Source organism: Molossus molossus, unplaced genomic scaffold (assembly GCF_014108415.1).
Source record: "Molossus molossus isolate mMolMol1 unplaced genomic scaffold, mMolMol1.p scaffold_m16_p_17, whole genome shotgun sequence".
Taxonomy (NCBI): domain Eukaryota; kingdom Metazoa; phylum Chordata; class Mammalia; order Chiroptera; family Molossidae; genus Molossus; species Molossus molossus.
Window position 1 is genome coordinate 57,396,565 of NW_023425352.1, and position 27,884 is coordinate 57,424,448.

The window sequence follows — 27,884 nt, forward strand, 5'->3', positions numbered from 1 at the left end:
ATTTCACAGTGTTTTCTTTGGGGAGGGAGCATGTTGTTGGAGTGTGGAAATCTTTTCTATGGTGTCTGATCTCTGATACATATGTGGTTCCAGCTGGTTGAAATGCAGTGTGTGTGGAGGTAAGAGCCACTCATATGAAGGATGTTCCAAAGAGGGAGCAAGGGAGCCACCTCAGACCTGGGGTGCTTTCCCGCCAGCCTCTGCCTACCCACACTACCCACAATACAAAAAAAAAAAATTTTTTTTTTAGGACTTGACATCTGAAAAAAAACATGTTGACTGTTTTCTTTCCAGGGTCCACATAATGGAAACATCCGCTGCCAGACAATTCTGAATCTGTCAGCCGAATATTTCCTCAACGCACTGAGGACTTAGCATAGCCCGGTCAGGTCTGGGCAGGGCCACACATCTGCTACCTGAATGTGGGGGCCGGGGGCTCAAGGAGGACCAGTGGAGCTGGTTACTAAGGACCCACTCAAAGGCACAATTATATGTTGGCCTTGGACCAGCTTTTACATTTCCCACTAGCAGATTATTGAGGGAAAAACTTGCCCTGCGTGTTTCTCCTCTCCTCCCTTTTCCACCTCCTTCCCTTCTTCGAAAATGACAAGCCTCATTTCAGCTGCCTTGAGAGCCAGAGTGTATTTTCCACAGGCTCTGGCTTGTCACACGTCAACTTGTCTGCCCACTCATGTGACCGTTTGTGCTGGCGGGCTGGCTTCTCCGCCATGCGTTCCTATCACCTTCAGCGCAGATTTTGCCAAGATCCTTTCCCTGCTGACTGGCTTCCTTCTCCAGCTTTTCCTTCTTGCAAACATGCTGGTGAGACTTGACAAAGCCCAGTGTTTGTCTAAGCGGCCTTCAGAATGGGTTCTGTCTCAGTGGGAAGTTTAACCTCCCAACAGGCCTGGCTGGAGGGGACTGAGCCCTGGGGACAAACGCCCGCATCTCAAAGGGCTCTGCTGCCTGGCATTTGTGCCATCTTTTAAGATAAGGATGCTTGCTGAGCCCTGCTTCAGTGGCCTTACTGCATGGTCTCACTGGTGCTAGGTAGAAAGCATGTCACAACCCATGAGTCCAGAGTATTTGCCTTTGTCCTACATGCATACTCCTGTGCTAAGAAATGAATACAAGCTATCATTGACTTTAATTTATAATAAACACTGTTGGTAAACATAATCCACCTGAAATAAAACTGAGAGCAACTAAATTTGCATATAATGGAATTTATTATGGATGAAAAACTGACTACAATTTGTATTTTGTTGGTATATTGAAAACTGCACAAATTCATGGGGAGGAAATCACCTTGGTAGAAATAATAAAAACAAAGTAAAATTGAAATAAGTTAAAATAACACACAATAAAAGGTGTTGACTAAATTTTAACAGAGGACACAGTCTTTCCGTCAAAATTTAGATCTGCAGAATTTTACTCCAGGAACTGTGGCTATAAAATACAGCAAAGAGGACAATCGGTGAAACTTGATACCTGACAAATGCTGATTGTGGAGTTAACCGTAATGTAAAAATTATATGGAAAAGACTTGAGTCTATTAAAAATAAATTCAATAAATTAAAAAATGATAGAATATAGTTTGATTGAATTTAAAAATTAAGGAATTACAAAGACACAGGCAACAGTATGGTGAGTGCCAGAGGGAAAGGGGGTGGGAGAGGGAGAAGAGGGAATAGGGGGATAGGAAAAGTAAATTTAAAAAATTAAGGAATTAAACTGACTAAAATGGGGCTTGCTCTGAATAATTACTGCTTTCTGAAAGGAAAATTACCAGGATACTTTACATGTTTATATTCATAAGCCTCAAGCCAAAGCATTCATGGGGTCAAAATGGCAGAATTCAAGTGTCCACCACTGCAAAATACCAGGGTCAGCATGGCAGGGCCAAAATAGGCCTCGTGGAGTTGTTTTGTACAATAGAGGAGAAGAGTTCAAAAGTGTTTACTCCTTTAAGAGAAACCCTCCCCCACACACACACCCCCTGGCAGCACTGCTTGAGGTGATCACTGCAGGACTTAGCAAGGACAGTGGAGAAGACCTTTTGAGGTTAGCAAGCATTGTGCGACCATGACATCCCAGGCTAACCCAAGATGCCGGTTATCAACTGAGACACTTGCCTGAAATCCCTCTCGGCTAGTTCGGGAAGAAAATGTCACTTTCTTCTTTGCCTTCTCTACCCTCCCTGGGGTCGAGTGGAGAGCCCGTCCCCCTTTTATGCCCAGCCTGACCATCTCAGATGGGCCTGGCATGGAGGATGGACTTGGTTCTCCTTGCACAAAAACTGCTCCTAAGCAACCCCTTCCTTTAAGACCTTTAAAAATCTCCCTCCTTTTTGTTTCGCCTTCATATTTAAGTATCTTACACTGAAGGAGGATGTTGTGCACTGGGCGCCGGTAATTCTGCAGGCTCTGCTAAATCCTGTGTGATAGCCACTGCGAGCTGATAGCTCACCACGCAGGCTGACTGGGGTGCTGCTCCAGCTGCCGCTCGGGATCGTAAAACATGGGTGTTCATTCCCACCCAGGCTCCGTTTACACACAGCCTGCACACAGCCCCGCGAGGTGCGCGCTTTCTGGGGAAGGCCCTGGGGAGGGTCCGGGGCTCACAGCCCTGACGGCTGGATGGGAACGTCTGCGCATCTGCTCTGCAGCCAGACAGAATGACTGCTTTGTTTCCACGGGAGGAAAGTGTTCAGCATACAAACAGCACCTACGTCTAGGACCTGGAGCTGTTGCCTTCTGTCACTTTGCCCCATTCTTTATTAAGGCACCTGTTTCATGTGTGTGTGTAAACATTTCGAATACCTGTAGTCTTACCAGAGCCTAGGGTATGAGTGTTCAACAACTGGAATCATAACGTTGTGGATTTTGTTGAAACAATATAATTTTGATGGTATTAATTTATCTATTCGACAAATATTTACTGAGCACGTTCTGTGTACTAAGTACTGTTTCAGGCCCTAGGTATTAGAATGGGCCTGGCATGCATTGTAGAGCTGACAGGCAAATGGGTATGTATAGAGTCACATGGAAAAATAGTTCTAGAACCTTCTGCAGTGACCAGAAAGACTTTCTGGATACTCCTTCCCTCTGTGCCACTGGGCCCAGCCACCCCTTCCCAACATGCTCATCACGTTTTCCAGAGGCCAGGAAGAGTCTAGCTCCTTCCTTCACTCACACATATAGGAGATGGGCATTCTGTGAGCATCCCTACGGCCTGTTTCGTAGCGGTTATTAATCATAATCCTTCAGTCACACATCCACTCGTCATTACACAGCTACACTTACAAACATCTGTGATAACTGCATTTAAAATGATGAGCAGCAAAACTAATGTTAATAATGAGAATAAAATTGATACTTCATTTTACAAATACAGATTTATGGTCCAACATATATTGCATCGTCTAATAAGTGTGTATATATTAGTATGAGCAAAGGCTATTTTTTTTTTACAACTAAAATGCAAAAGGTAAACCACTTATTCTGGCATTTAGTTCTGCTGAATTTGGAGTTATGAGATTTGAGTCAAAACTAGTGGGACTTAGGCTAGTCAGTGGTGAGCACTTCCCAGATCTGAGTCTGAAATACGGGATGCAGGAGTTAGTGGAAATTCTTTTGTTGAGGATTCTGAGATACAGCAAAGCTCCCTGTCTATATGTTATGGGACGATGGGCTGGATGTGTTTCAAGAGCTGACTTCGTCCAAATCAAATTTTTGATGAACTAACCATTGGATTTGTCTCCTACATCAGGCAGTATTGGACCTGACATCCTCATCTTCATAAGGGAAACACTGGAAAACATTAATTCATCTATTTCAAAACTAAAATGAACCTCAGAGATTATCTGGCCCTTTGCCCTCGTTTTACAAATGGGAAAACCAGCCCAGTGAGGAAAAGGGAGATGTACACTGTCACAGGGCTGGATTCAACCGCAGCGCGTCTGCCCCTCCCCCTTACCACCAGATGGCAAGATGGCACTGAGTGTGAGAGGCGGCCGGGAGGTCAGGCAGCCCCGGGGTCTCTGCTGGGCCCTGCACGCCTGTGCCAGGACTTCTTCCCAGGCACTCAGAGGTCCCCGCAAAGTTTCCACAACCATTCCTGCCTTCACAGCCTTGCAGCTAAGGAGAAGGGGGATTCCCACCCTCTCCGGCAGCTCCAAGGTCATAACTTAACCTGCATAATTAGAACATTCATTCCAGAGGAGGGGGGGAAACATTGAAAAGATAAAGGACCTCTTTAAAACAGATTCTTCCCCAAACAGTTTTTTCCCCATAATTACAGTTTTAAGAACTTATGGTGATGGCAGAGCTGGCTCCTTAAGAAAAATTAGGAGTCTCATTTGGCAGGAGAGGATTTCCCAGGGGATAACACACTGTCATTTTTTTAGCCCTCCTCCCCCCAAAAAACCTCGCACAGACAGCTACAGGTCGGCCTGATGCATGGCAAGTTTGCGTCACTTATGGTGGCCAATTAATTTCTCCCCAGAGAATTAAAAACACTTCGTATGCCATTAAACACTGTTCCCCCCCAGCCCCGAGACGTGGGGTTCCAGGAGGTACAGACAAGTGAGTGCAGATGGACATGGAGACACCGCCTACTGAGCCCGCCAGCGGCTTCCCGAAGCCCAGCCCAGAGCCTCCCCGGCTGAGGGGCTTTGCCAGCAAACTGTTCCCTCTGTAATTTTCACAGTTTAAGGCAGTTGGCATGACAGGGGACGGAGGGCCCTGGGGGAGCCGGGAGACACACACATGCCACCACCTCCTTAATTTATGAGCAGATCCTGTTATGTTCCAAATAAACTTCGTGATAAATAAAGTGCTGTGGCCACAGATGGGACTGTGGTTTTATTTTCCTCCTTGTTAATTTCATTTATTTATTTATTTACTAATTTACTGGTTTATTTATTTATTTATTGAACACAAAAGTTCCATTCGGGGTAATCGCTTCCCAACTGTGAGCTCCGCCCGGTAAGGAGTCACAGAGGACACTTGCTTAATTTACGTAATTGTAGGCGGTTCAAGTTTTAAAATTTCAGCCTGATTTTCATTGTCACTAGCCGAACACCTTTCTCCCCAGAGCAGCTCCAGCAGCTGGATTTCATCTCCAGCTGCCGGACCATCCCTGTGCCGTCCTGGAGCCCCCCCACACTGAGCACCTTCCCTTTAAGGATTTTATTCAAGGTGAGGGCTCCTCACACATTGACACTCTAATCACCTTCCGCAGCCAAGACGTCGGGGGATGAGCAGGCCCCTCCTGCAAAGTCCAAATTTAGATGGACTGGGGTCATCCGCAGGCCCCTTGACCCCCGCGCTCTGACAGAACAGGGCTGCGGGGACCTTACGACCACAGAGTTCTGCAGTGACTTCTGGGGAGAGATCTTTCACGGAGAAGACCCCATGATAGGGAGTGATGTCAGCTTTTGTTAGAGCCGCAGACAGCGGTAGAATATCCTTGGCATAATATGGCACTGGTATCTCTGTCAGCATCTCTGTTCTCTGTCACCACACACAATCCGCGGCCTGTCTGGAGCCCTGACAGTGTCTGTTCACATCAGGGTATCGCCAGCACAGAGACCAGCTCTGCTCCGCACCACACAGCCCCTTTGTTTGAAGTCTGCCCTTTTGTCATTAGAGCACTTGATGTCTATTTAAATCTGACAGTGAGTGTGGTATCTGTTTTCCCATCAAGAGATCATTGACAATATTAATACCTCATGTCCTTGCCTCGTTTTCCAGGCTCTGACACCTCACTGCAGCCCCCTGCATCCATCAAACAGCCCTCTGTCACCAGGGTGCCTATAAACATTCTTGCTTCCAGGCCCAAAGGAAGAGGCAGGCCCTACAAAGGACCTTTATCAATGCCAAGACCTGGGGAACGTGGCCGGAACTCTTCGCCTTCCTCACACAAGGGCCTGTTTTCCAGGAGTAGACGGCCTATTTCTAGGATGGCACTGGAGGGCATCTAGGTTGGGGTCTGGAGTTGAGATGTACCATGGAGAGAGGATAGAGGAAAGAAATTCAATCCTGCAGCTCTGGAAAGTTTGCAGGAGAGAAAGAACATGGTGTGTGTGTCTGCTCACGAGAGAGACCGTGCTCCTTATGGCATCTGACAGGCCTATCCATTTCTTTTTATAAAAATGCATGCTGTCCTGGTGCTGTAGGGAGAAATTAACATCTCTCAGCCTCGTTCTTCCACATTCTTCATAGATGTATTTGAATCGGTTATGTTTAAGGAAGCCCTTGTGGATTTTCAGAAACATCTGAGACACTCCTGCTCTGGCCTGCAGGGGGTGCTCTTCCCAGAGCAGATTCTAACCAGCCAAGGGCGCTGGTGACAATGTTGGTCCAACCCCAGGTGCTGCTACACAATTCAGCCCAATAAAAAGAACAGCTCAGTGCCAACAGCTAAAAGAATCATTTAGGCCCAAGAAAGTATTCAGGGAGGTTTCATCCAAGCCCAGTGTTTCCAGGCTCCAGACTCAAACTCAAAAACAGAAATTGGGGGTGGGGGAGGCAAGGAGACAGTGTGGCCCACAGCAAACTCGCTCAGGGCAGCGTGGCGGCAAACAGGAGTGACGAGAGCCGCTCGGGGGCCATGGAGCATACATCTTCTCCCGGTTGCCAACACCCAGGTTCTGTGACCCCGGCAATTCCCGACTTTGTCCCAAGCTACTCAAACCCAGGAGTATCTGCCCTGTCTTTTAAGAGTTTCTAAGAGCCACTTTTAATCCTTATTTGAGAATAAAGTTTCAGCCCTGGCCGGTTTGGCTCAGCGGTTAGAGCATCGGCCTGCGGTCCTGAGAGACCCGGGTTCGGTTCCCGCTAAGGGCACGTACCTCGGTTGCAGATTGTCCTCGGCCCTGGTCGGTCGTGCGGGTGGCAGCCACTCGATGTGTCCCTTTCACATCGATGTTTCTCTCTCTCTCTGTGTTCCTCTCTCTCCCTCCCACTCTACCTGAACAAAAAATGGAAAAATATCCTCGGGTGAGGATAAAAAAAAAAAAAAAAAAAGAATAAAGTTTCAAGTTCTGCAGTGGAGATATATCACTTATACATTCGCAAGAATATTCACTACTTAGAACTTCTGATGTAGAGAACCTGGGTAATTTCAAGTGCTAAGTTATCCCGAATGAACAATAGATGGTGACTGTTGGTTTTCTGCTATCAAACAGATGGACAAAATTCATGCATGTACATAGCTATTTTTATAGGCCAATTTGTGGCTAGTGAATGAGTGTTGTGGACATTTTGTTTCCTAGTTATACACACATCGGAGACTCAGGTGCTATGAGCAATAAGACAACTCTGTGACGCTGAATTTTAAGTTTCTCTAAAATGAAGGAAAAAAACAAGGTGGCAAAAAGCAAATTGTAATTATAAATATTTTCCTGGAAAAACTTATTTTTCATTAATAATCTTACAAAGCTGTTATAAAAACTCTGGCAGGTGGTTTCTTATGGATAGTTAGAATAAATCCTGAGCTGAATAAAAGGGTTAGAATACCCTATTCTAGGGGTATTTTTCATACTTCGGTCCTCCTGCAATTTCCTCAAGTGGAAGGAAAGCTGTATATGGAGCCAAATGATTATTGAAAATGAAAATGAGTACCAAATGCCTTCCAACCTGAGAGTACAGTTTGGGACGCCTGCAGGAAGGAGCCATTTCGTGTCGGAGGCCATCGCTACTTTGCACGTGGCATTCTGTCACACCACCACTCTCCCGGAACCACTGCGATGCGCCGGCTGCCTCCTGGGGATCGGGAGGTCCTTCCTGGACGTCGACAGCATTGATTCATGAGAGAGGCCTTAAAAATAGTCACATTCTGGGAAGATGGTTCCACATCTTTTGCTTGAGCTGGGTCCATCTTTAAACAATTAATTTCCCATTTTTAGAAACTGTTAAGGGAACACGGAGAGAGGAGAGGGTGATGCTTTATTTTGAGGAGTAGTTGGCCACACTAGAGAAGTCTCTCAAGTGTGGAAGAGACATCCCGGGGGACCGTGTTACTCCTGGAAACCTGAGCTCTGCTGACGTTATGTGACTGTCACCTCTGAGGACAAGCAGGGGGGCCCTTCCCCGGGCTCATCCTTGGGCTGGTGCCCTCGGGATCGATGGCGGGGCTGTGCTTCTGCGTTGCAGCCCGATCGGGATCTGGCTGGAACTGCAGTTTGTGATGACGTGTTTCCTTCGTTTTCAGGTGTCCTGGGGAAGTGTCGCTATCTTTACTACGGAAAAAACTCGGAGGGCAACAGGTTTATTCGCGATGACCAGCTCTGAAGGCAAGTTCTGTATGTTTTGGCCCATGTCACGAGATTTTAAGAAAAGGGGAAAGCAAACATAAAGAAAAGGCTGAAGGAAAAAAACAATGGCCCACACTGCATCTCTGTGAGAAGGCTGTGGCTTCGGCTTTTGGTACCTTCTGCTGGCTTTGCCAGGCCTGTCAACGTCATCTTTCTGCCTTAGCCTGAGTGGTCACATAGAGATTGACATGATTGCCCTTAAGCAGGTCTCATCCACCAGGGTGACAGACAGCAGCGGCAAGGCACCAGGGCTGACAGGATGAACACCATGATAGATTGCCTGGCCCTCTGCTGCTCACAAGGGAGCAGAGGTCACACCTGGGGCCTCCCTGCGCATGCTCAGTGGCTGTAATCAAGTCAGAAAGACTGTCTTCAGCTTGCCTATTGAGTAGAGATCCCTTCGATACCATTGTGCTATGGGTTTATTCTTAGTGAAATAGTCACAATTTTGAGGAAGCCTACACTCTTTTAGTCCTCTTAAATCTTGATCTCTTATATTCTGCATGCCCCTCCCCCAGTCTTTAGTATCTTTATTGCAGGCAATACATTTTGGTTTGCAATTTCTCAGAGAGTAGAAGGCATACGTTCTCAGCCAGGCCCTTCATTTATGGCCAGTGTCATGTTGTCACAATTTCTGAATGGGAGTAACTAGCTTTCCCTAAACCTCTGACTACAAAAGCGTGGACTTGGCCTTGTTTGGTTTTTTCTAAATCCAATTTCTGCCCGGAATGCTAGGCAGTGTCAGGCATCTTTTCCAGCCCCAGGTTCTGAGTATGCCAGGGACCTTTTATATTTTCTTAACTTATTCATTCATTCATTCATTCACTTATTCATTCACTCACTCATTTCTAACCACACACACTTCCTGCTATGTCTATGGCCATGTTCATGTTTGGAGTTAGCTTTCTCCTTTGGGTGCTTTTTATTTATTATATATATTTATTTATTTTATTTAAAATGTGTTTTTATTGATTTTGAGAGAGAGAGGAGAGGGGAGAGAGAGAAACACTGACGGACTGGCTGCCTCCAGCATGCCCCCTACTGGGGATCCAGCCTGCAACCCCCACTTATGCCCTGACCAGGAATCAAACCAGCAACCTTTGGTGCATGAGATGACACTTGCTCAACCAGTTGAGCCACGGACTTTGGGTGCTATTTAATGGTAATGAGGTCATGCCCTGGCCAGTTTGGCTCAGAAGTTACACAGTGGTTCTCAACCTTCCTAATGCTGTGACCCTTTAATGTAGTTCCTCATGTTGTGGTGACCCCCAACCATAAAATTATTTTTGTTGCTACTTCCAAACTGTAATTTTGCTACTGTTATGTCTTAGGCGACCCCTGTAAAAGGGTGGTTTGACTTCCAAAGGGGTCGTGACCCACACGTAGAGAACCGCTGAGGGTCAGCCTGCAGGTCAAAGAATTGCAGGTTTGATTCTGGTCAAGGACATGTATCTTGGTTGTGGTTGGATCCCTGGCCCTGGCTGGGATCATGTGGGGGGCAACCAATCGATGTGTCTCTCTCACATCGATGTTTCTCTCCCTCCCTCCCTCCCTCTCACTCTGTGTGAAAGTCAATGGAAAAATATCCTCTGGTGAGGATTAAAAAAAATAAAAATAAATATAAAATAAAGAGAGTAAGGTGATAAAAGATGGAGTGGTGGGTCAGAAGATAAGAAAGAAGGGAAGACTATAGAAAACATCTACCAGACCAAACAGTTTTTAATAGAAGCTGCAAACCCTTTCAATTTGGTATCATTCTCAGGACCTCTCAGAAGTGAAACCCACAGCTGGTGAGCTGCGCTGGTGCACCTTTGACTGTATTCTAGCACGAACGGTGCAGGGCAAACAGTATAATCAGGCTGGGTGTGTGGCTGTAATGTCATTTAATATGTTGGTGCACCAGTAACATCACTCTGGAAAATAATTGAAAGGTGGTCACTCTTGACATGATAGCATTTATTTTTACTTCTTCTATTTAAACATTTTTGTTGTTGTTAATCCTCACCCAAGGATAACTTTCCATTAATTTTTATATAGAGTGGAAGGGAGGGAGAGGAAGAGACAGAGAAACATCATTGTGAGAAAGAGAGACATCAAGTGGTTACCTCCCACACAGCTGGGGATTGAACTGCAACTCAGGTATGTGCCCTTGACTGGAATGGGATTGAACCCGAGACCCTTCTATCTGTGGGTCAGTGCTCTGACCACTGAGAAAACCAGCCAAGACGTTGCTTTTCTGTTTAGACCAGGTGTTCATTGTCCTGGATCTCCCAGTATTAGGTTAGTTCAAAGACAATTAAACCTGAAAGAGAATCCTTCCAAGTTACAGATACCAAATAACTGGAGAGTTGCTATTATAAAACTGTCTGGGGAGCCAGAATGCCTGAAATACCCAAGAAGAACCTATTTTCCCAGTTCTACCCCATTTACATGGAGCCTGGCCTACTGAGTCAACACAGTCCTTGAATGACTTTCATTGAGCCTGGCTTGAGTCCCTCTTGTAGATTATGTAACCTTTGGTAATCAGTTATTTAGATTAAAACCCTCAAGACCATTAAGAGAGGATATTGAATGTTTGCCTTTGTTTCTCAAATCCATTAATAACCAGAGTCAAGTACCTTTTTTCTTTCTGATCTATAAAACAGCACTGGGGTAATGCTTTAAATTAGCTGCATTAGGTCCCACCATAGTTCTTTGTTTTGTCCATGGCATGTTATGGGCACCAGAGTTCTGTGCAAGGGCAGCTAGGCTAGTCCAATGTCATATCCAATCTAGCGGCACATATATCCTTGTCTTTATAAAAGGCTTTAACCCTGCCTCAAACAATAAAAAAGCACTTGTGAACTGACCACAGAATTTTTCCATCTTTATTTTTCTTACTTGTTTACTTTTCTTAATGTCAGAACCATTTGTATCATGCGCAGGAATGTCTCCCTCAATGAGAGCTTTGGAGGCAAAAAATATTTTTGGAGTGAGTTATTGACCGCATTGTTTTCCTCTCTTTGGGTTGTTTATTTTCTTCCAAAAGGGTGTAATAACTTTAATTAAGATTAGCTTTAATTATAATTTACGCAAAGGCCATCACTACAGTATATTCATCTTAATGATAGGATTGTAGTGAGTGTTGTTGCTCTTAAAAAGGAATAATGATAATGAATCGGTACTGGGTTGTGTAAGATTCCACTATTTGTTAAGCAGGATTTGCTGTGCTGGCCTTACTGGTCTGTGTTGGTGGAGAAGGAAGTCATGTTGTGTGCTTATCTCCAATCTGTAGACATTTCCCAAACCTTGTTTTACAAAGTAGAGAATTAAAAGCTAATAAGTTCAATCAATGCTCATACATATTTCATACCCTTTTCTACCCTTGATCTTTCTGCTCTCTCCCCAGTTCCACCAAACATTTTCTTTGGGGATCACGGTGCCCCCAAGTCCTCTCTGCCAGGACGCTGACCTGACTGGAGGGTGCCCTGTGTCTGGGGGCTGCCCTGGGGCCTCTCTTGCCTCAGCAGTCAGGGTGGACTGTCTTTTCCCTGAGGAACATAATTTTATAGAACAATTTGTTCCTTGGGGAATAATGTTTTAGATTGTGGGGAAACCTATTAAAAGTACAACGATTACGACCATTTGCTTTTACTTTTACCAGCCTTGCTCATAAACCCTCCATCTGTTTGTTGCTTTAAATAGAGGCACATTATAAGAGATTATCACTCGATCAGGCTGAGCGTCTGAGAGAGGTGCGTTTTTGCATACTCGTGCGCACTAAGGAATACAGGAAGGCAGACTGGAAGGCAGCGTTTTCACTGGGTGTTTCGTTAGCGTGTGTGTGTGTGTGTGTGTGTGTGTGTGTAATGGGGGGCAGGGTTCCCATCAGAGACGTACCTCCCATATTTTCAAGGGAAAATATCTTTATTGCTTCTTCTAAGAAGTAAACCGGCTGTCTTTCTCTTCTTTGTTGATGTACAGATCAATCCACAAGGCCCCTACCATGAACACAATCACTGTTCAGTAGCTGCTACTTGGGAGAACAGCCTCAGTCAGATCTGTGTCACTGCCCGTTGCCCCGAGTGGGCAACGAGGGCCCATGGAGGCAGCTCCATGTTGTCCATCTGTCGCAGCTGATCCAATGTGACAGTCACAGCTGCTTTTCCCAATTCTGTTTCTGAGACAAAGCCTGCACCAAAGGAGGTTGTTACCATTGCTTGATTCTGGTCTTTCTAATTTGCCCAAATGCCCTGTTGTAAACTACTGTGACTAAGACCTGTAAAGGGAAATGAGACCAGAGCAGCACAGAACATGTTGGTTACGTGTCCCTGTGAGGGACAAAGCACCAGCCCCTGCTGGAGTACTGGTGTTGCTTCCGGTGCCCCAGCGAACACTTAGGGGATGGGAAGAACATTCAAAGACACAGCCACCTGTCCAACAGAAGTGTCTTCCTACAAGATCACCTGAAATTTCCCAGTATTAGTAGTTGTCCTTTGGGTAACTATTAGCCTAAATGTTAATTTGTCACTTTGTGGATGGGTAAGTAATAAGTTATGCTGTTCGTACATATTAACATATTAGCATATGCTAATTTTTCTAAAGTAGCATGAACTGTGGCCTGGAGAACATGCCGCCTAGGACAAGGGAGTTTTGCTAAGAAAGAGAAGAAAATTCTAAGTATGAATGTCCTGGGGGTAAGTTGCTAAAGTAGGGGTGATGTAAATGGTATAAATTGAATTATGTCAAAGGAGAGCATGAAGCCGAGCTTGGGGCAGAATTAAACATGGACTCGGAGGGCAGGGGTAGAAGCAAGCTGAGCGAGCAATGAGAAAGGGAGGCAAAGGACAGTTTTCTGTCAACGTGAAGGGTGACTGATATTCAGCACGAACGTGGTATTAGCAGTATTTTCTCCTCAAAGTAGAATCGTCTTTGATGTGAGTGAGGAGTACCACCACTTAGTAATGTTTTACAAGATTTCTGCCCAAGACAATCAAACAGTGCAGAAAAGGGGATCACAAAGCACTGTGGGAATAAACGAGCACCTGTGTGATGGCTGCGTATGACTCTGGCTTGTGCCTCACACTCTACAAAATATCCCTCAGGTCAGCTCCCAGCTGCTGGAGCAGCTGGAAGATAAGGGGAGACTTGTCTGGGCAGTCTGATCACACAGCGAAAATAGCTCCACATTCACGCCAAGCCTCCGTGTACTCAGTAAGTTCAGAAGTAGCTGGGCGCCTTGACAAGATCACACAAAGCAAAGGTATTTAAGGAAAATGACTCGGGCCTCCATGTGGGATTGAAGATGCTGGCAATAGGACTCGACCAGCCCAACCTGCAGGCAGTGAATGAAAACTGAACTCACAGGAGGCGTAGATAACATCTACGTTCAGCCGGATAACCTGAATTCAAGTAGAGAATATTCCATAAATAATGAATGTTTATGTTCTGTCATATCATTTACTTCAAATCAACGACTCCTCCTCTGTAGAGGGATAATTTCTTCAGTCTTAGAAATAGACATGAATTGGAGGTGCTGGGGCTAATTTTCTTCAGATATTAACTTGCTAATTTGAGTGTTTGTGATGAGGGAGAGAGGCACTTTGTGGTGAGCTTAATCACAGTACGGAGAACATTCAAGTTGGGGATCTTAAATTGCTAAGAAGTCATATATATTTTCCATTCACAAAGGTTACAGTTATTACATCATAGTTTAAATAACAATAATCAGCCTGGCCTGTGTAGCTCAGTGGTTGAGCATCAACCCATGCACCCAGAGGTCACTGGTTTGATTTCCATTGGTCAGGGCACATGCCCGGGTTGTGGGCCCAATCCCCAGTGGGGGCATGCTGAAGGCAGCCAATCAATGATCTCTCTCGTTGATGTTTCTATCTCTCCCTCTCCCTTCCTCTCTCTAACATCAATGAAGAAAAAAAATTTAAATAATTAAGTAGTACTATAAAATAAATTCCATTTGAAGCAAGATTTAAATAAATTTAACACCCAGGGATGACATATTTTAATTTTTATGTTATCACTGTTTAATTTAATCTTACTTTATAAAATGTATTCTAACCTCGACCCCATATATAGTTTTTCAGGCTATGACTATGATAGCAACAGCTTTTCTGGGTTTACTATAACTTAGATAAATAATAACTGTGACAGCTACAAAATCTTCTAGTGATTTTTTTAAAGTAGTTGGCTCATCAGAAAATGTTATCAAGTCCTCCTGAACAGCCTGAAAAGTGTGTGTGTGTGTGTGTGTGTGTGTGTGGTGTGTATGTGAGTGACTTCAGGATCTGAGTAGAGAATTCCTATTACTGATGTTATAAATAATATTCTAACTTTTCTAAGAACTCCATAGTAAGTCAGTTTTTACTCCTGTTACCATGTTACATAGAAAAATGTGTATGTTACATAGAAAAATGTGTATGTTTCATACCTAATTAATTAGTACTTATTTTGTGCCCGCCTTTCATAGTCATTGATTGAATTGCTCCAGCTCTGGGGCAACATTTTCCCCTTTTTAGATCTTTGAAACCTAATTTGAACATAACAAGATCATTGGTCAAAGTACAGCATAGAGCAATTTTGTTTCAAGAGATGTCTCTGATACCCATAGAAAGATATGTACATGAGTTATCTCAGAGAGTTACTACCTAAGACCAAGTTCCATGCGTTAGTTATCTGTATTTCCTTTCCCTATTTGCTTACACTCATTCTCAGCATTCATATTTCCTCAATATACACAGAGTCCCCGTTCTGTAGCCAGAGGGGCTTCACTACATTGCTCCAACACAGTGAATATAGCGTTACCTCCAAATGCAACACTTTAATCCCCTCCCCTTTCATAAAGCTTCTTTGTTGTGCCCACTCAGATGACCCACTTTCAAAGGATCACATTATAGTGTAAAATGTGTGGACTTAATGGTCACTACATTCCTTTAAGTTCTAAGAATGTATGCTGATGGTGGAAGTTACTGTCACTGGAAAAGAGTCAGTGTGCCTATCTTTACAAACTAGGTTTAACTACTGCTTAGCAGTAGTTACATTTAAGTAAAACATTAAAATAAAATCTCAATTCCAATTTATTCGCCAAAGCCAATAGATTTACACTTATGAGTATTTGTGTGTATGATATAGATATACAATATTGGGTTGTCATATATTAAAATGGATTTTACAGTGCTTTTTTAGTTAGATTGGTCTTTGGGCTACTTTAGTGGATATAATTATTATAGCCTTCTTATGTTTTATTCATGTACACAACTACACAGCACTTATGCACATTCTAAACATATACATTATTTTTCCTAGAATTATTTTGTGGTATATCAACATTTATTCAGGAACCACTATTGGCATTTTATTAAACTGTAGTCATCAAGAAACTAGCCGAAATATATATGAGGACCCTTATGAGTGCAAAGTGGCTCTAATAATTAAAAACTCTAACGTGCATTTAATTTTGATTTACTCCCACTAGTAGTGGGTCACTGATTTCTCTAGAAATAGTCTCCAATAATTCTATGGCCCAGGTTGTCATCCCTGGTTTTGAAAACGTCTTTAAAACCTGTGCTCACCTATGTCTGTAAAGACAGACACTCATGCACTAACTCCACAAGTGGTTTTGGGCATACCATCAGTATGCTAGAAATTCGAAATATGAGAGGAATAAGAGATGCCCTACTTTGGGACAACTTCTATATGGAAGAGACTAATATGTACACAAGTAATTATTATGTGCTGTGATGCATAAGTTAGAGATTGCACCAAAAAACTACATGGATTAAGGCACAGAAATGAGAGTGAGAAGTTAACTCGAAATGTAACCATAATCTCACTTTACATTAATATCTGGATCCAAGCTGCCATCATTTTGTACCTGGATTATTAATTCTAACTACATACATCCTTTTCAGTCTCTGGGCTCCATGCTTGCCTTCCTAGAGCCTTTTCTTAACAGGAAATCCAGTGTGTTTCTTTAAAAATGTTAAATCGCATCCCGTGGGTCCCCTAACCATTTCTAGCCAAGGGGTTCCCATCTCACTTGGAGTAAATGCCAGAGTCCTTACAAGATCCTGCATGGCCCTACGTAACCTGCTCTAGAGAAATCAGTGTCCCAATAGCTGTGAGAGTGAAGCAGAAATTAATGCAAATATTATTTCCTACCATTCTCCCCCTCTCTCTTTGCTCCAGCCACACCAGTCTGCAGTGAGCACAACACTTACTGTTCAGGTCTTGGCTCAGATGTCACCTCAGTAGAGAGGCCTTCTCAGACCACACTGGGTCAAGTAGCACACCACCACCATCCCCCATCACACTTCACTTGCCTGGCTTTCTTTTCCTCTGTTGCATTTATCACCACCTGACATACTGCGTATTTCTTTGTTTTGTCATGTATTGTCCAAACAAATGAAGGACTTGCTGTATTCTGAGGCTAAAGGGTGCCTCCCTAAATATTTTATGAATGAATGAATTCACAGAGGTCTACTAGGCATGTTTACCAGCATGCTGTTGCACATTAAACAGGATGTGTCTCTTTCATCAAAGGAATTTTCATTTGAAAAGTTTTCACCCCCTTTATCTTATAATCTGATCAAGCAAACAACCTCATTCATTTTCAGAACAATGTGCAATGTAGAAGCATGAGGCAATGAAAATGGGTTAAGATGGAAACAGGAAAGGAAAATGAATGTCAAGGAGCAGAATGACAAAATGATATGCAACTTGGCCTTGGATGGACTTGAGATGCTGTATCAGCCTTCTGGGCTTTCTTCTCCAGTGGCATCTCGTGCCACCAGCAGGCTGACTGGGTTGGTTGTGGGCACACCTAGGCATTCTATAGCAGAGAATGAATGTGTGGAAGGGAAGTTCTTCTCTTTCATTTAGTTAAAATTTTTCCAAAAAGTCTCATCTTTATTATACTGTTTATATATTATGATAACTATAAGTTATATACAATGAAAGCAAGATTTGGAGAGGAATTCAGAAGCACAGTACCATTATGTATAAAACCCCTTGGGGAAGATTGGGGGCATTTGAACATCACTTATTTGATGTATATTTAAAAATCCTTAGTCCTGTCAACATTCAACTCTGGTTTAATTTAAAGCTAAAAAACACTAATCTGTGGCTTGATGGTTTCTCTTATCTGGGCACTTTCCCATTTATCTTTCAAAGAAATTCCCAGCAGTTCTTCTCATGAAAGTTGTTTTTCCCTTGTACACAATTTGGCAGAAACTGGGAAGGACTATGGCCTTCTGTTCATCACATGGGAAGAATGAACCCCCACATTAGCCTTTCCCCCTAATTATAAAGCACTATTCCTTCCCACCTAAGGGGAACTGAGAACTGCTGTGTGTATATACATACATACATACACACACACATACACACACATATGTGTGTGGATGGATAGACAGATAGATAGATAATCCCTAGTTTTTATAGAAATGGATGTATATGTGATGTTCTGCACTTTCTTTCTTTTCTTTTTAAGTAACATCCACTAAAGAACAAAGATGGATAGTGTGATGGTTATTTTATGTGTCAACTTGACTGGCCTTGGGCTGAGAGTATTGGTGGATGAGATTGGCATTTGGACTGATGGACTGGTAGATCTTCCTTTCCATTGTGGGTGGGCATGGTCCAATCCATTGAGGGCTTGAACAGAACAGAAGGCAGAGGAAGGTGGAATTTGCCTGTTTTCCTGTCTCAGTGCTTGAACTGCGACATCTCTTGTCTTCTCTGGCCCTTGGACTGAGAGTTACACCATTAGCTCTCCTGGTCTTCATACCTTCAGATTCAGACTGAATTACACCATCTGCTTTCCAATTTACACATGGCAGATTGTGGGACTTCTCAGTCCCCATAATTGTATTAGCCGATTCCTCATAATAAATTATACACATATATATAATCTCCTATAGGCTCTGTTTCTCTGGAGAACCCTGACTAATACAGAGTTAGTATAGTATTGCTGAATAATGAGCATGAATGCATATATATCATATAGGCTCAAATACATATAAAACAACTGCTAGAACAATGTGGAGAGAAAGAAAAATAAGCACTTTTAGTTGGAAATGTGTTGGCATTCACTATGCAGAGCATTTCAAGTCTTCGTTTTAAGCTTTAATGGCTCTAGAAGCATAAATGCTGCACAGTTACAGGTACATCATTTGGCAGGATAATTATTTACATTGCTCTTCCATCTACTTACTGTCATGGGTTTGAAAAATACATTTTTTATTTTAAATTATTTGGGTGGGACAATTTCTGAATGACACTCTCTCAGACAATGACTGAGTGGAGAAAGCCTGTTGCTCAGCCACCTAGGTCACCTGATCTGTCTCCATTCGACTTGTCCTCATGGGGTCATGTTCACACTGTCTGCCATGTTTCCAGCAAAATCTTTGTCTCTGGAGGATGTTGTGGCCGAGATTGCACATGCAGTTCTTCCTATTCGTGAGCAACAGCAGAGGAAAGATTTTTTGACGTGTGAACACCGACTAGAGTGGTGTGTGGCCCAAGACAGTAGTTATGTTGAAGTTTAATAGGAAACATATCAATACTTTAAACTATAGTTAACTTTTAAATATTGTTACTATAAGTTAGTATCATTTGCTCTTCTGAAATGATTAAAGCTAAAAACTGCACTAAGACTCTTGGGATTCCCTCAGTAATCTGAGTCTAAGATATATACCTTTTAACTTTATTATTTTGGGGGAGGGAGGGTATTTACAGTTTTGATGTGATCAATTTTCTTAATTTTTATGATATATATTTGGGAGAGGTACAGGGGCTGTGAGTGTCTGAGGAAATTCTTCAGTACCTTAATATCACAGTTATTCTACAATTTCTTCTAAAAGCTGTAAAATGTTGTCTCGCATATTTCGGCGTCCGCGTCTTCTCGGATGGACCGTGTGGCTGCGACGCAGGAACAGAATCAAACTTCTTGACTGCTTGGCTGGCTTGTTGTGCTTCATTTGTTCTCTCCTTTTCAGTGCCATTTCTGTCATTGCTAAATTTGTGTATGTATTTGGAATTTTTCCTGGACTGTCTGTTTTATTCAACGTATGGAATTGCCTTTTCTTGTATCAACATTAGGCTATTCTAATGCTATGCTGTTCAATGTTGGCCTCCCTCTTCCCCTCCCTCCCGTCCTTCCTTCCTTCATCGTCATTGGAATATGATTTATATACAATAGAACAATAAATGCCTTCATTATAACCTTAGAGTTCAATAACTGTGCCGGGTCCATGCACTTGTATAATCACAGTGCTAATCAGATGTAAAATATTCCCGTCGCCCTATGAGTTCCCTTATGCTCCTTTACAGTCAAACCCCAACCCTGCCCAACAACTGGCTTGTTTCTGTCACTACAAATTAGTTTTGCTTTTTCCAGAACTTAATATAAATGGAGTCATATAGCACATACTTATTTTGTGTCTGGGTTCATTTCTTAAGTATTATATTTCTGGGTTTTATCCACATTGTTGCTTGTTATTGCAGAGTAGTACTCTAATGTATGAAGAGACCACAATTTGTTTTTCTGTTTTCTTTTGTAGACATTTGCTTTCTTTCAAGTTTGGAGATCTTTTTTTTTTTTTTTTTTTTTTTTTGTTCCCATACTCTTTTATTGTGGTAAAATATACATAACATAAAATTTACCATTTTAACCATTTTTAAAGTATATAATTCAGCGGCATTAAATGCATTCACAATATTGTGCAACCCTCACCACTATCCACTTCCAGATCTTTTTCATCCTCCTGAACAGAAATCCCACATGTGCTAAATAGAACTCTCCATTTCCATCCTCCCCAGTCCCTGGTAACCTCATTAGACTTTCCGTCTCTATGAATTTGCCTGTTCTAGGTACTTCATATAGGTGGAATCATATAATATTTATCCTTTTGTGTCTGGTTTATTTCACTTAGCATATTTTCAAGATTCATCAATGTTGTGGCATGTATAAAAATTTCATTCCTTTCAAACATAAATAATATGCCATTGTATGTATACAACTCATCTTGTTTATCCATTCAGCCTGATGGACTTTTGGGTTGTTTTTAATCTTTAGGCCATTGTGAATACGATGCTGTTGCCATGGTATACAAGTATCTAAGCCCCTGCTTTCAAGCTGTTGGGTATATACTTAGGAGTGGAATTGCTGGGTCATGGGGTAATGCTCTATGTTTCACTTTTTGAGGATCTGCCAGATTGTTGTTATTTTTTTACAGTAGCTGCATCATTTCCAACCACAATATACAAGGGTTCCAATTTTGTTTTGTTTTTTCTATGTTTTTTTTATACTATCCATTTAGTGGTATGAAGTGGTATCTCATTTTGATTTTGATACACATTTTCCTTATGACTAGTGATGCTAAGCATCTTTTCATGTACTTTTTGACCATTTAAATATGGGGGAAATGTCCACTAAAGTCCATTGTCCATTTTTGAAGTGAGTTGTTTAATTTTTGGAGTTGTAGGAGTTCTTTATATATTCTGTATGCTAATCCCTTATCAGATATGTGATCTACAAGTATTGTTTTTCATTCTCTGGGCTGCCTTTTCATTCTCTTGACCATGTCTTGTTTCACAAAAGTTTTAAAATTCTGATGAAGTCTAATTTATCTATTTTTGCTGTTGTTGCCACGCTTTTGGTTTCATACCCATAAATTATTGCCAAATTCAATTTCATGAAGATTTTTTTCTTAATGTTTCTGTCTAAGGGGTTCATAGTTTTGCTTTGTAATTTAGCGTTTGACCCATTTTGAATTAATTTCTATATATAGTATAGGTCCAACTTGATTCTTTTGTATATGGATATCCAGTTTTCTCAGCACCAATTAGTGAAAAGACTTTCTTCTTCCATTGAAAGATCTTGTCATTCTTGGTGAAAATCAATTGACTATATGCATGCAGTGTTTATTTCTGGACTTTCTATTCTCTGTCATTAATGTACATGTCTGTCCTCATACCAGCACAACACTGTTTTGATTACTATTGCTTGAGATATTTTGACTAATGCAATGAACATTCTTGTTTATGTCTCTTTTTAGATATATATTTTTATTACTTTTGGGTAAATACTTACCTGAGTAATTGCTGGGTTATGCTAAGAATACATTAGGCTCCATTTAAAACATCTAAACCATTTCCAAAGATCTTGTACCAGTTCACACTCCCAACAGCAATGTATGAGAGTTCAATATCTTCACATGTAAGTCAGCACTTAGTGTTAGCAGCCTTTAAATACTGTGGTCATTATATTTTAAATGTGATGTTATGCTATTGTGATTTTATTGCATTTCCCTGATGACTAGTAATATTGAGCTTGTTTTCATGTGCTTAGTGGACGTTCATGTCTCTTCTTTTGTGAAATATCTGTTCAAACATTTTACAAGTTTTTAGTTTGTTTGTGTGTCTTCTTAAGATTGAGTTGCAAAAATTCTTTATATATTCTTGGGGTATCTTTGTCAGATGTTTATATTACAAATATTGTTTTCCAATCAGCTTGTCCTTTTAATTTCTTGACAGTTTTTCAAAATCAGAAGTTTTTTTTCTTTCTTTATAAAAATATTTTCATTTTGAAATAATTTCAAACTTACAAAGAAGTTGTCAAAAAATAGCACAAAGAGTTTTTATATACTTTTCATCCAGCTTCTCCAAATGTTAACATTTTATATAACTATAATACTATTATCAAGACCAGAAAATGAACACTGGACAATACTTTTAATCTGCAGAACTTACTAACATTTTATTGGTTGTCCCACTAGTATTCTTTTGCTAATCCATGACCCAGGAGTTTATTAGAAGTTGATTAAATTTTGTTATGTTTTCTGAGAAACAGGTTTGGTTTCATTGATTTTTCCTTCATGTGTGTTTGTGTTCCATTTTATTAATTTTTGTTTTTACTTTATTCTCCCATTCACTTATTCCAAGTTACTTTTCTTAGTTAGCTAAGAACTTAACTAACTGGGAACTTAAATAATTGATTTTAATATTTTTTAATTGATTTTTTTTTAAAGGAATGGAGAGAGAGATAGAAACATCCATGTGAGAGAGAAACATCTTTCAGCGGCCTCCTGCACACCTCTTACTGAAGATAAAACCCACAACCTGGGCATGTGCCCCAACCAGGAATCAAACTGGGACCTCTCAGTCCAGGGGACAATGCTTAATCCACTAAGCCACACCGGCCAGGTTAGATAATTCATTTTAAAACTCTCTTCTCTAATGTAAATATTTAGAGCAATATAGTATTTTTTTTTTTTATCTTCACCCGAGGACATTTTTTCCATTTTTTGTTCAGATAGAGTAGGAGGGAGAGAGAGAAAGAGAGAAAGATCAATGTGAAAGGGACACATTGAGTGGCTGCTACCTGCACGACCCAACCAGGGCCGGGGACAAACTGCAACCAAGGTACATGCGCTTAGCGGGAACCAAACCTGGGTCTCTCTGGACCGCAGGCCGATGCTCTAACTGCTGAGCCAAACAGGCCAGGGCTTTTTTTTTTTTTTTAATACTCTTTTAGCTTCACCTTACACATTCTTTGGGATGATTTTTACATCATTTCAAAAATATTATATTTAATAATGTCTTTTGTGATGTCTTCTTTGATTTGTAGATTATTTAGAGTGCCTTGTTTAATTTAAAATTATTCTAATAACAACTATGAAGTATCACCTCACACCTGTCAGAAGGGCTGCCATCAACAAATCATCAAACAACAAGTGTTGGCGAGGGTGTGGAGAAAAGGGGACTCTAGTGCACTGCTGGTGAGAATGCAGACTGGTGTAGCCACTATGGAAAACAATGTGGTGTTACCTCAAAAAATTAAAAATTGAATTTCCATTTGACCCAGTGATCCCACTTCTAGGAATATACCCTAAGAAGCTTGAAACACCAATCAGAACAAATATATGTACACCCATGTTCATAGCAGCACTATTTACAATTGCTAAGATCTGGAAACAGCCCAAGTGTCCATCAGTAGACGAATGAATAAAAAATGGAGTATACACAATGAGTACTATGCAACTGTAAGAAAGAAAAATTTCTTTTTTTTTGAGACGACATGGAGGGCCCTGGAAAGTATTATCCTAAGCAAAATAAGCCAATCAGAGAAAGACTGATCTCACTTATTTGTGGAACATAATGAACAAAACAAACTGATGAACAAAATAGACCCAGAGACATAGAAGTAGGGTACAGGCTGACAAACCTCAGAAGAGGGGGACGGGGGAGGAGGGAGAGATAAACTACAAATCTTATATGCATGTATGTGTAAAAACAGACAGACAACAATGCTGGGGAGGGGAGTGTCAATGGGGGAAAAAGGAGAAACATCTGTAACAAAAAAAAAATTAAAAAAATACAAAATAAAAAAAAATTATTCTGGTATTTTCCATATTATTTTTTGTATTTATTTTCTATTATTTGTGTTTGTGTTTGAGAAAATATAGTCTATGTGACTTTAATCCAGTAAATGTTTGAGCTTAGCTTATAGTCTAGCATGGTGGATGTTCATGTGCACTTGGAAAGAATTTGTCTACTCCTAGTGTGGGTACGTGATCCTATAAATGCCAACTAACACTAGTTGCTTTATACCTCTATTTGTCTTTTATGCCTTTACAGATTCTATATATACATTTTCATTAATTACTAAGAGATGAATGTTAAAATCTCCAACTGTAATTGTGAATTTTTATATTTCCTTTTAGTCTGAGTTTTGCTTTATGTATTGGAAAGCTCTGTTATTAGATGCTGTGCACACATTAGGAATGATTATATACTCTGGATGCATTTGTCATTTTCAAATTTTAAGTGTCCTGCCATATTTCAGATAATATTCTTCATCCTGAAATCTGCTTTGTTATTAATATAGCTATTTCACTGTTTGTATGATTTATCTTTTTTCCTCCTTTTACTTTTAACCCATGTCTTTGTATTTAACTTTTTTCTATTTTAGCATATAGTTGCTTCTTGCTTTTAAAAGTGTTGAACAATCTCTGCCTTCTAATGGAGTGTTTAGACAATATACATGTAATAAAATTATCAGTATACTTTGTTTATATTTTACCATCTGGCTATTTGCTTTCTATTTGTATTATTTTTCTGTTGTCTTTTTTTGCCTTCTTAATGAGTAATTTAGTAGCTTTAGTATTCCAACTTACCTTTTTATTTGGTTTGTGTGTGTGTTCTAGGGTTTACAATAATTTTCAACTTATCACAGTATGTCTTTAATTAATATTTACTTCCAGTACAATGTCTCATCTTAACATAGAATGAATACATTCCCCCTATTATCTTTGTGTTATTGTTGTTATATATATTATTGTCACATATTTATAAAATGCATAATACATTTTTATTTAAACAGCCAATTATCTTTTAAAGAAAATTTAAGAATAAGGAGAAAGCTTTATACACATATTTTTTTTAATTCCCATATTTACCATTTTCCATGTAAAAAACCTGAGGATGTTTTTTTTTGGAGGGGGGACATATTCTTTCATGAAAAACTTCCTTTAACATTTATCGTAGTTTGATATTGCTTGCAATAAATTGTCTCAGCTTTTGCTTTTTTAGTAATGGCCTTATTTTACCTGCATTTGTGAAGAATATTTTCACTGGATATAGAGTTGTAGGTTGACACATTTTTCTTTTAGCACATTAAATATGTCACTACACTATGCTCTGTCTAGCATCATTTCTGATCTGTGGTCATTCTAACCTCATTCCTCTGTATATAATGTGGCTTTCTTTTCTGGAAGCTTTTAAGATGTCCTCTTGATCACTGGCTTTCAGCAACTTGGTTATGATATGCTGTGGTGTGGTTTCTTTTTGTTTATTCTGTTTGGAGTTTGCTGTGCTCCTCAAATCTATGGGTTTATAGAGTGCATCAAAATTAGAAAACTTTAGCTATATTTTTTATTTTTAGAAATTTATTTTTTTCAGATTTGCCATTTTTTTGTTGTTGTTCAGATAGAGTAGGAGGGAGAGAGAGGAAGAGAGAGAGAGAGAAACATCGACGTGAAGGGACACATGGAGTGGCTGCCACCCGCACGACCCAGCCAGGGCCGGGGACAAACTGCAACTGAGATACATGCCCTTAGCGGGAACCAAACCCGGGTCTCTCTGGACTGCAGGCCAACACTCTAACCGTTGAGCCACATTTGCCATTTTTTAAAGTTTCTTTCTATTTGGCTTACTACCTATATAGTTCATGAGGTTTAATTTTTCTGTTTTTTTTACCTGCTGAATCTCATTATAATTTTTTTCTTTATAATTCTCTTCTTCCTCCTCCTCCTCTTCTTCCTCCTCGTTTTCCTCTTTTTTATTGACATTTTTTTCCAAGAGAGCACTTGATATTCTAATCTATAGAATAATTCTACTGGGCAAATTGGAATTTGCCTTTGTTAAGACCTTGTGAGTATTACCAATTCCAGAACAGATATTAGGCTTATTTTCTGCTTGTAATTTCTTTCCTAGGCATAGACTGTGAATTCTAACTCCATATCTCCTACTGCATAGACTTGGGTTTCCAATTTTGTGTGGACGAATCTTTTAACACATATTGTTCAAAGCAGTTAGTTGGCTCCCATGTCAGATCCTCCAGCCTCAGAGCCTTATTCAGGACCTGTGGTCACTTTGTTGTGCTGAAGTGCCCCGACCCCTAAACACTGCTTTCCTAGGCATTTATCGCGCAGCCAGATCTGAGGTCCCTGTGGGCCACTTTCCCTTTATTTTCATACTTAGCTATGGCTTTGAGTTTCTCTTTTTTTTTCTTTTGAAAGCTGTAGGTTTTCCTTTTTTACTTTCAAGCTCGTGTGTGTGTAATCTAATACTTCATAATGTTTGTAATGGAGGGAGTTTCTTTCATAAGCTATATTAACTAAAATTCTTCCATGTCTTCATTATTAAATATGAATGGAAAATTAAGAATTACTAAATATTTGAATAAAATATGACATGAGATTGATGCTAACATAAACAAATAGAAAAGTTTTCAAAGGAAATAGAGATATTAAATAATAAAGAAAACACACACAAAAAGATCATTGATATACGCAGAGAGAGTAAGTTGATACTGCATTCAGAGCACAATAGGATGCTATGGAAAAGGAAAAATGAGATCGTAATGATTAAAAAATCTGCCAAAGCAAAACAAACTTCAGTAGAAAAACTGAGTTGACAGATTTAAAGAAAAAAATTCCAGGATACCTTTTTCTATAAAGTAGAATGGACATATGTAGAGACAAAAATATGACACAGAAGAAAATGACACAAGACTTGTGCAAGAGACCTAACAGTCAAAGAATAGAAGTTATAGAAGGAAAAGATATAGAAAGTGAATGAAATAAATCAAAAAAATAATGTGACACAGTTTTGAAGAGCTAAAGGATATGACAAATGAGAAATGGAAAAAAATCACTGTTAAATTTCAGAACATTAAAGAACTAAACACTTGCAGAGTCTAAATACATAAATAATTCAGATAAGTGTGACACCTCTGTAGGACTAACCTGCTATCATTATAGTGAATGGTAGATTATGGTAGAAAAATACTTTCAAAGTTCTGATGAAAATTATTTTCAACTTGGAATTCTATACTCTACCAAAATATGAAACAAATGTGAGATCAGAGTAAAGATATTTTAAAACATGAAAGAGATTGAAATCTGTTCCCCACAATGACCCATTCTTTTTCTTTTTCTAGGTCATCAATGAAAAACAGTTTTTTCTTAGACACACTCCAGCTAAGCTAAAGAAAATGCCATTCCTGCGCCTCCCTTGCAGCTATGGACGGCTATACGACCAAGTTCTGTTCAATGATTTAGAGTGGATGTGTGGTGAATGGGCCTCAAGGAAATATCTATAAAAAAGAGATTGTTTCCTTCTTACTGTATCTGCTAATTTGTAAGCATGGTAGCTGGAGCTTTAGCATTCATTTTGACTTTCTTGGCTTCCTTGAGAATGAAAGCAATGGGTGAAAGACAATGAAAACGAAAGATGGAAACTCTGTTTCTGATAACAATATGAGCCTACCAAACCCACTCTGTACTGCTAAATTTCTCCTTGTAACAGAGAAATAAAAATGTGTCTTGCTTAAGTTACTTGTATTGTTATGTTTTTAATTCTCCTCCTGGTTTTATTTTATTTTATTTTAGTTACAGATGTTTCTCCTTTTTTCCCCATTGATACCCTCCTCCCCATCCCCAGCTTTGTTGTCCATGTCCATTGATTATGCATACATACATATAAGTTCTGTGGTTTATCTCTTCCCTCCCTCCCCCATCCCCTCTTCCAAGGGTTGTCAGCCTTACCCTACTTCTACATTTCTGGGTCTACCCTGTTCCTCAAACTGTTATGTTCATTATATTCCACAAATAAGTGAGATTATGTGATATTTGTATTTCTCTACTTGGCTTGTTTCACTTAGAATAATACTCTCCAGGTCTCTCCATGTTGTCTCATAAGAGATATTTCTTTCTTACAGCTGCATAGTACTCCATTGTGTATATGTACTACAGCATTGTTATCCATTCATCTACTGATGGACACT

General features: G+C 40.4%; 1 protein-coding gene across 2 annotated transcripts in view; it reads left to right on the forward strand.

Annotated features, from left to right (window-relative positions):
* The window catches only part of LRMDA (leucine rich melanocyte differentiation associated), a 1,094,111-nt gene extending 1,066,689 nt beyond the window's left edge, over positions 1–27,422 (forward strand). The window contains exons 7-8 of one of the 2 annotated variants that reach the window (XM_036264919.1): positions 8,218–8,299; positions 27,039–27,422. In XM_036264919.1, the coding sequence (XP_036120812.1) occupies positions 8,218–8,297 (80 nt within the window). In that variant the 3' untranslated portion in view covers positions 8,298–8,299; positions 27,039–27,422. The remainder of the gene's footprint in view (positions 1–8,217; positions 8,300–27,038) is intronic. The other variant, XM_036264920.1, reaches the window with a different exon arrangement.
* Positions 27,423–27,884: the final 462 nt, after the last annotated feature.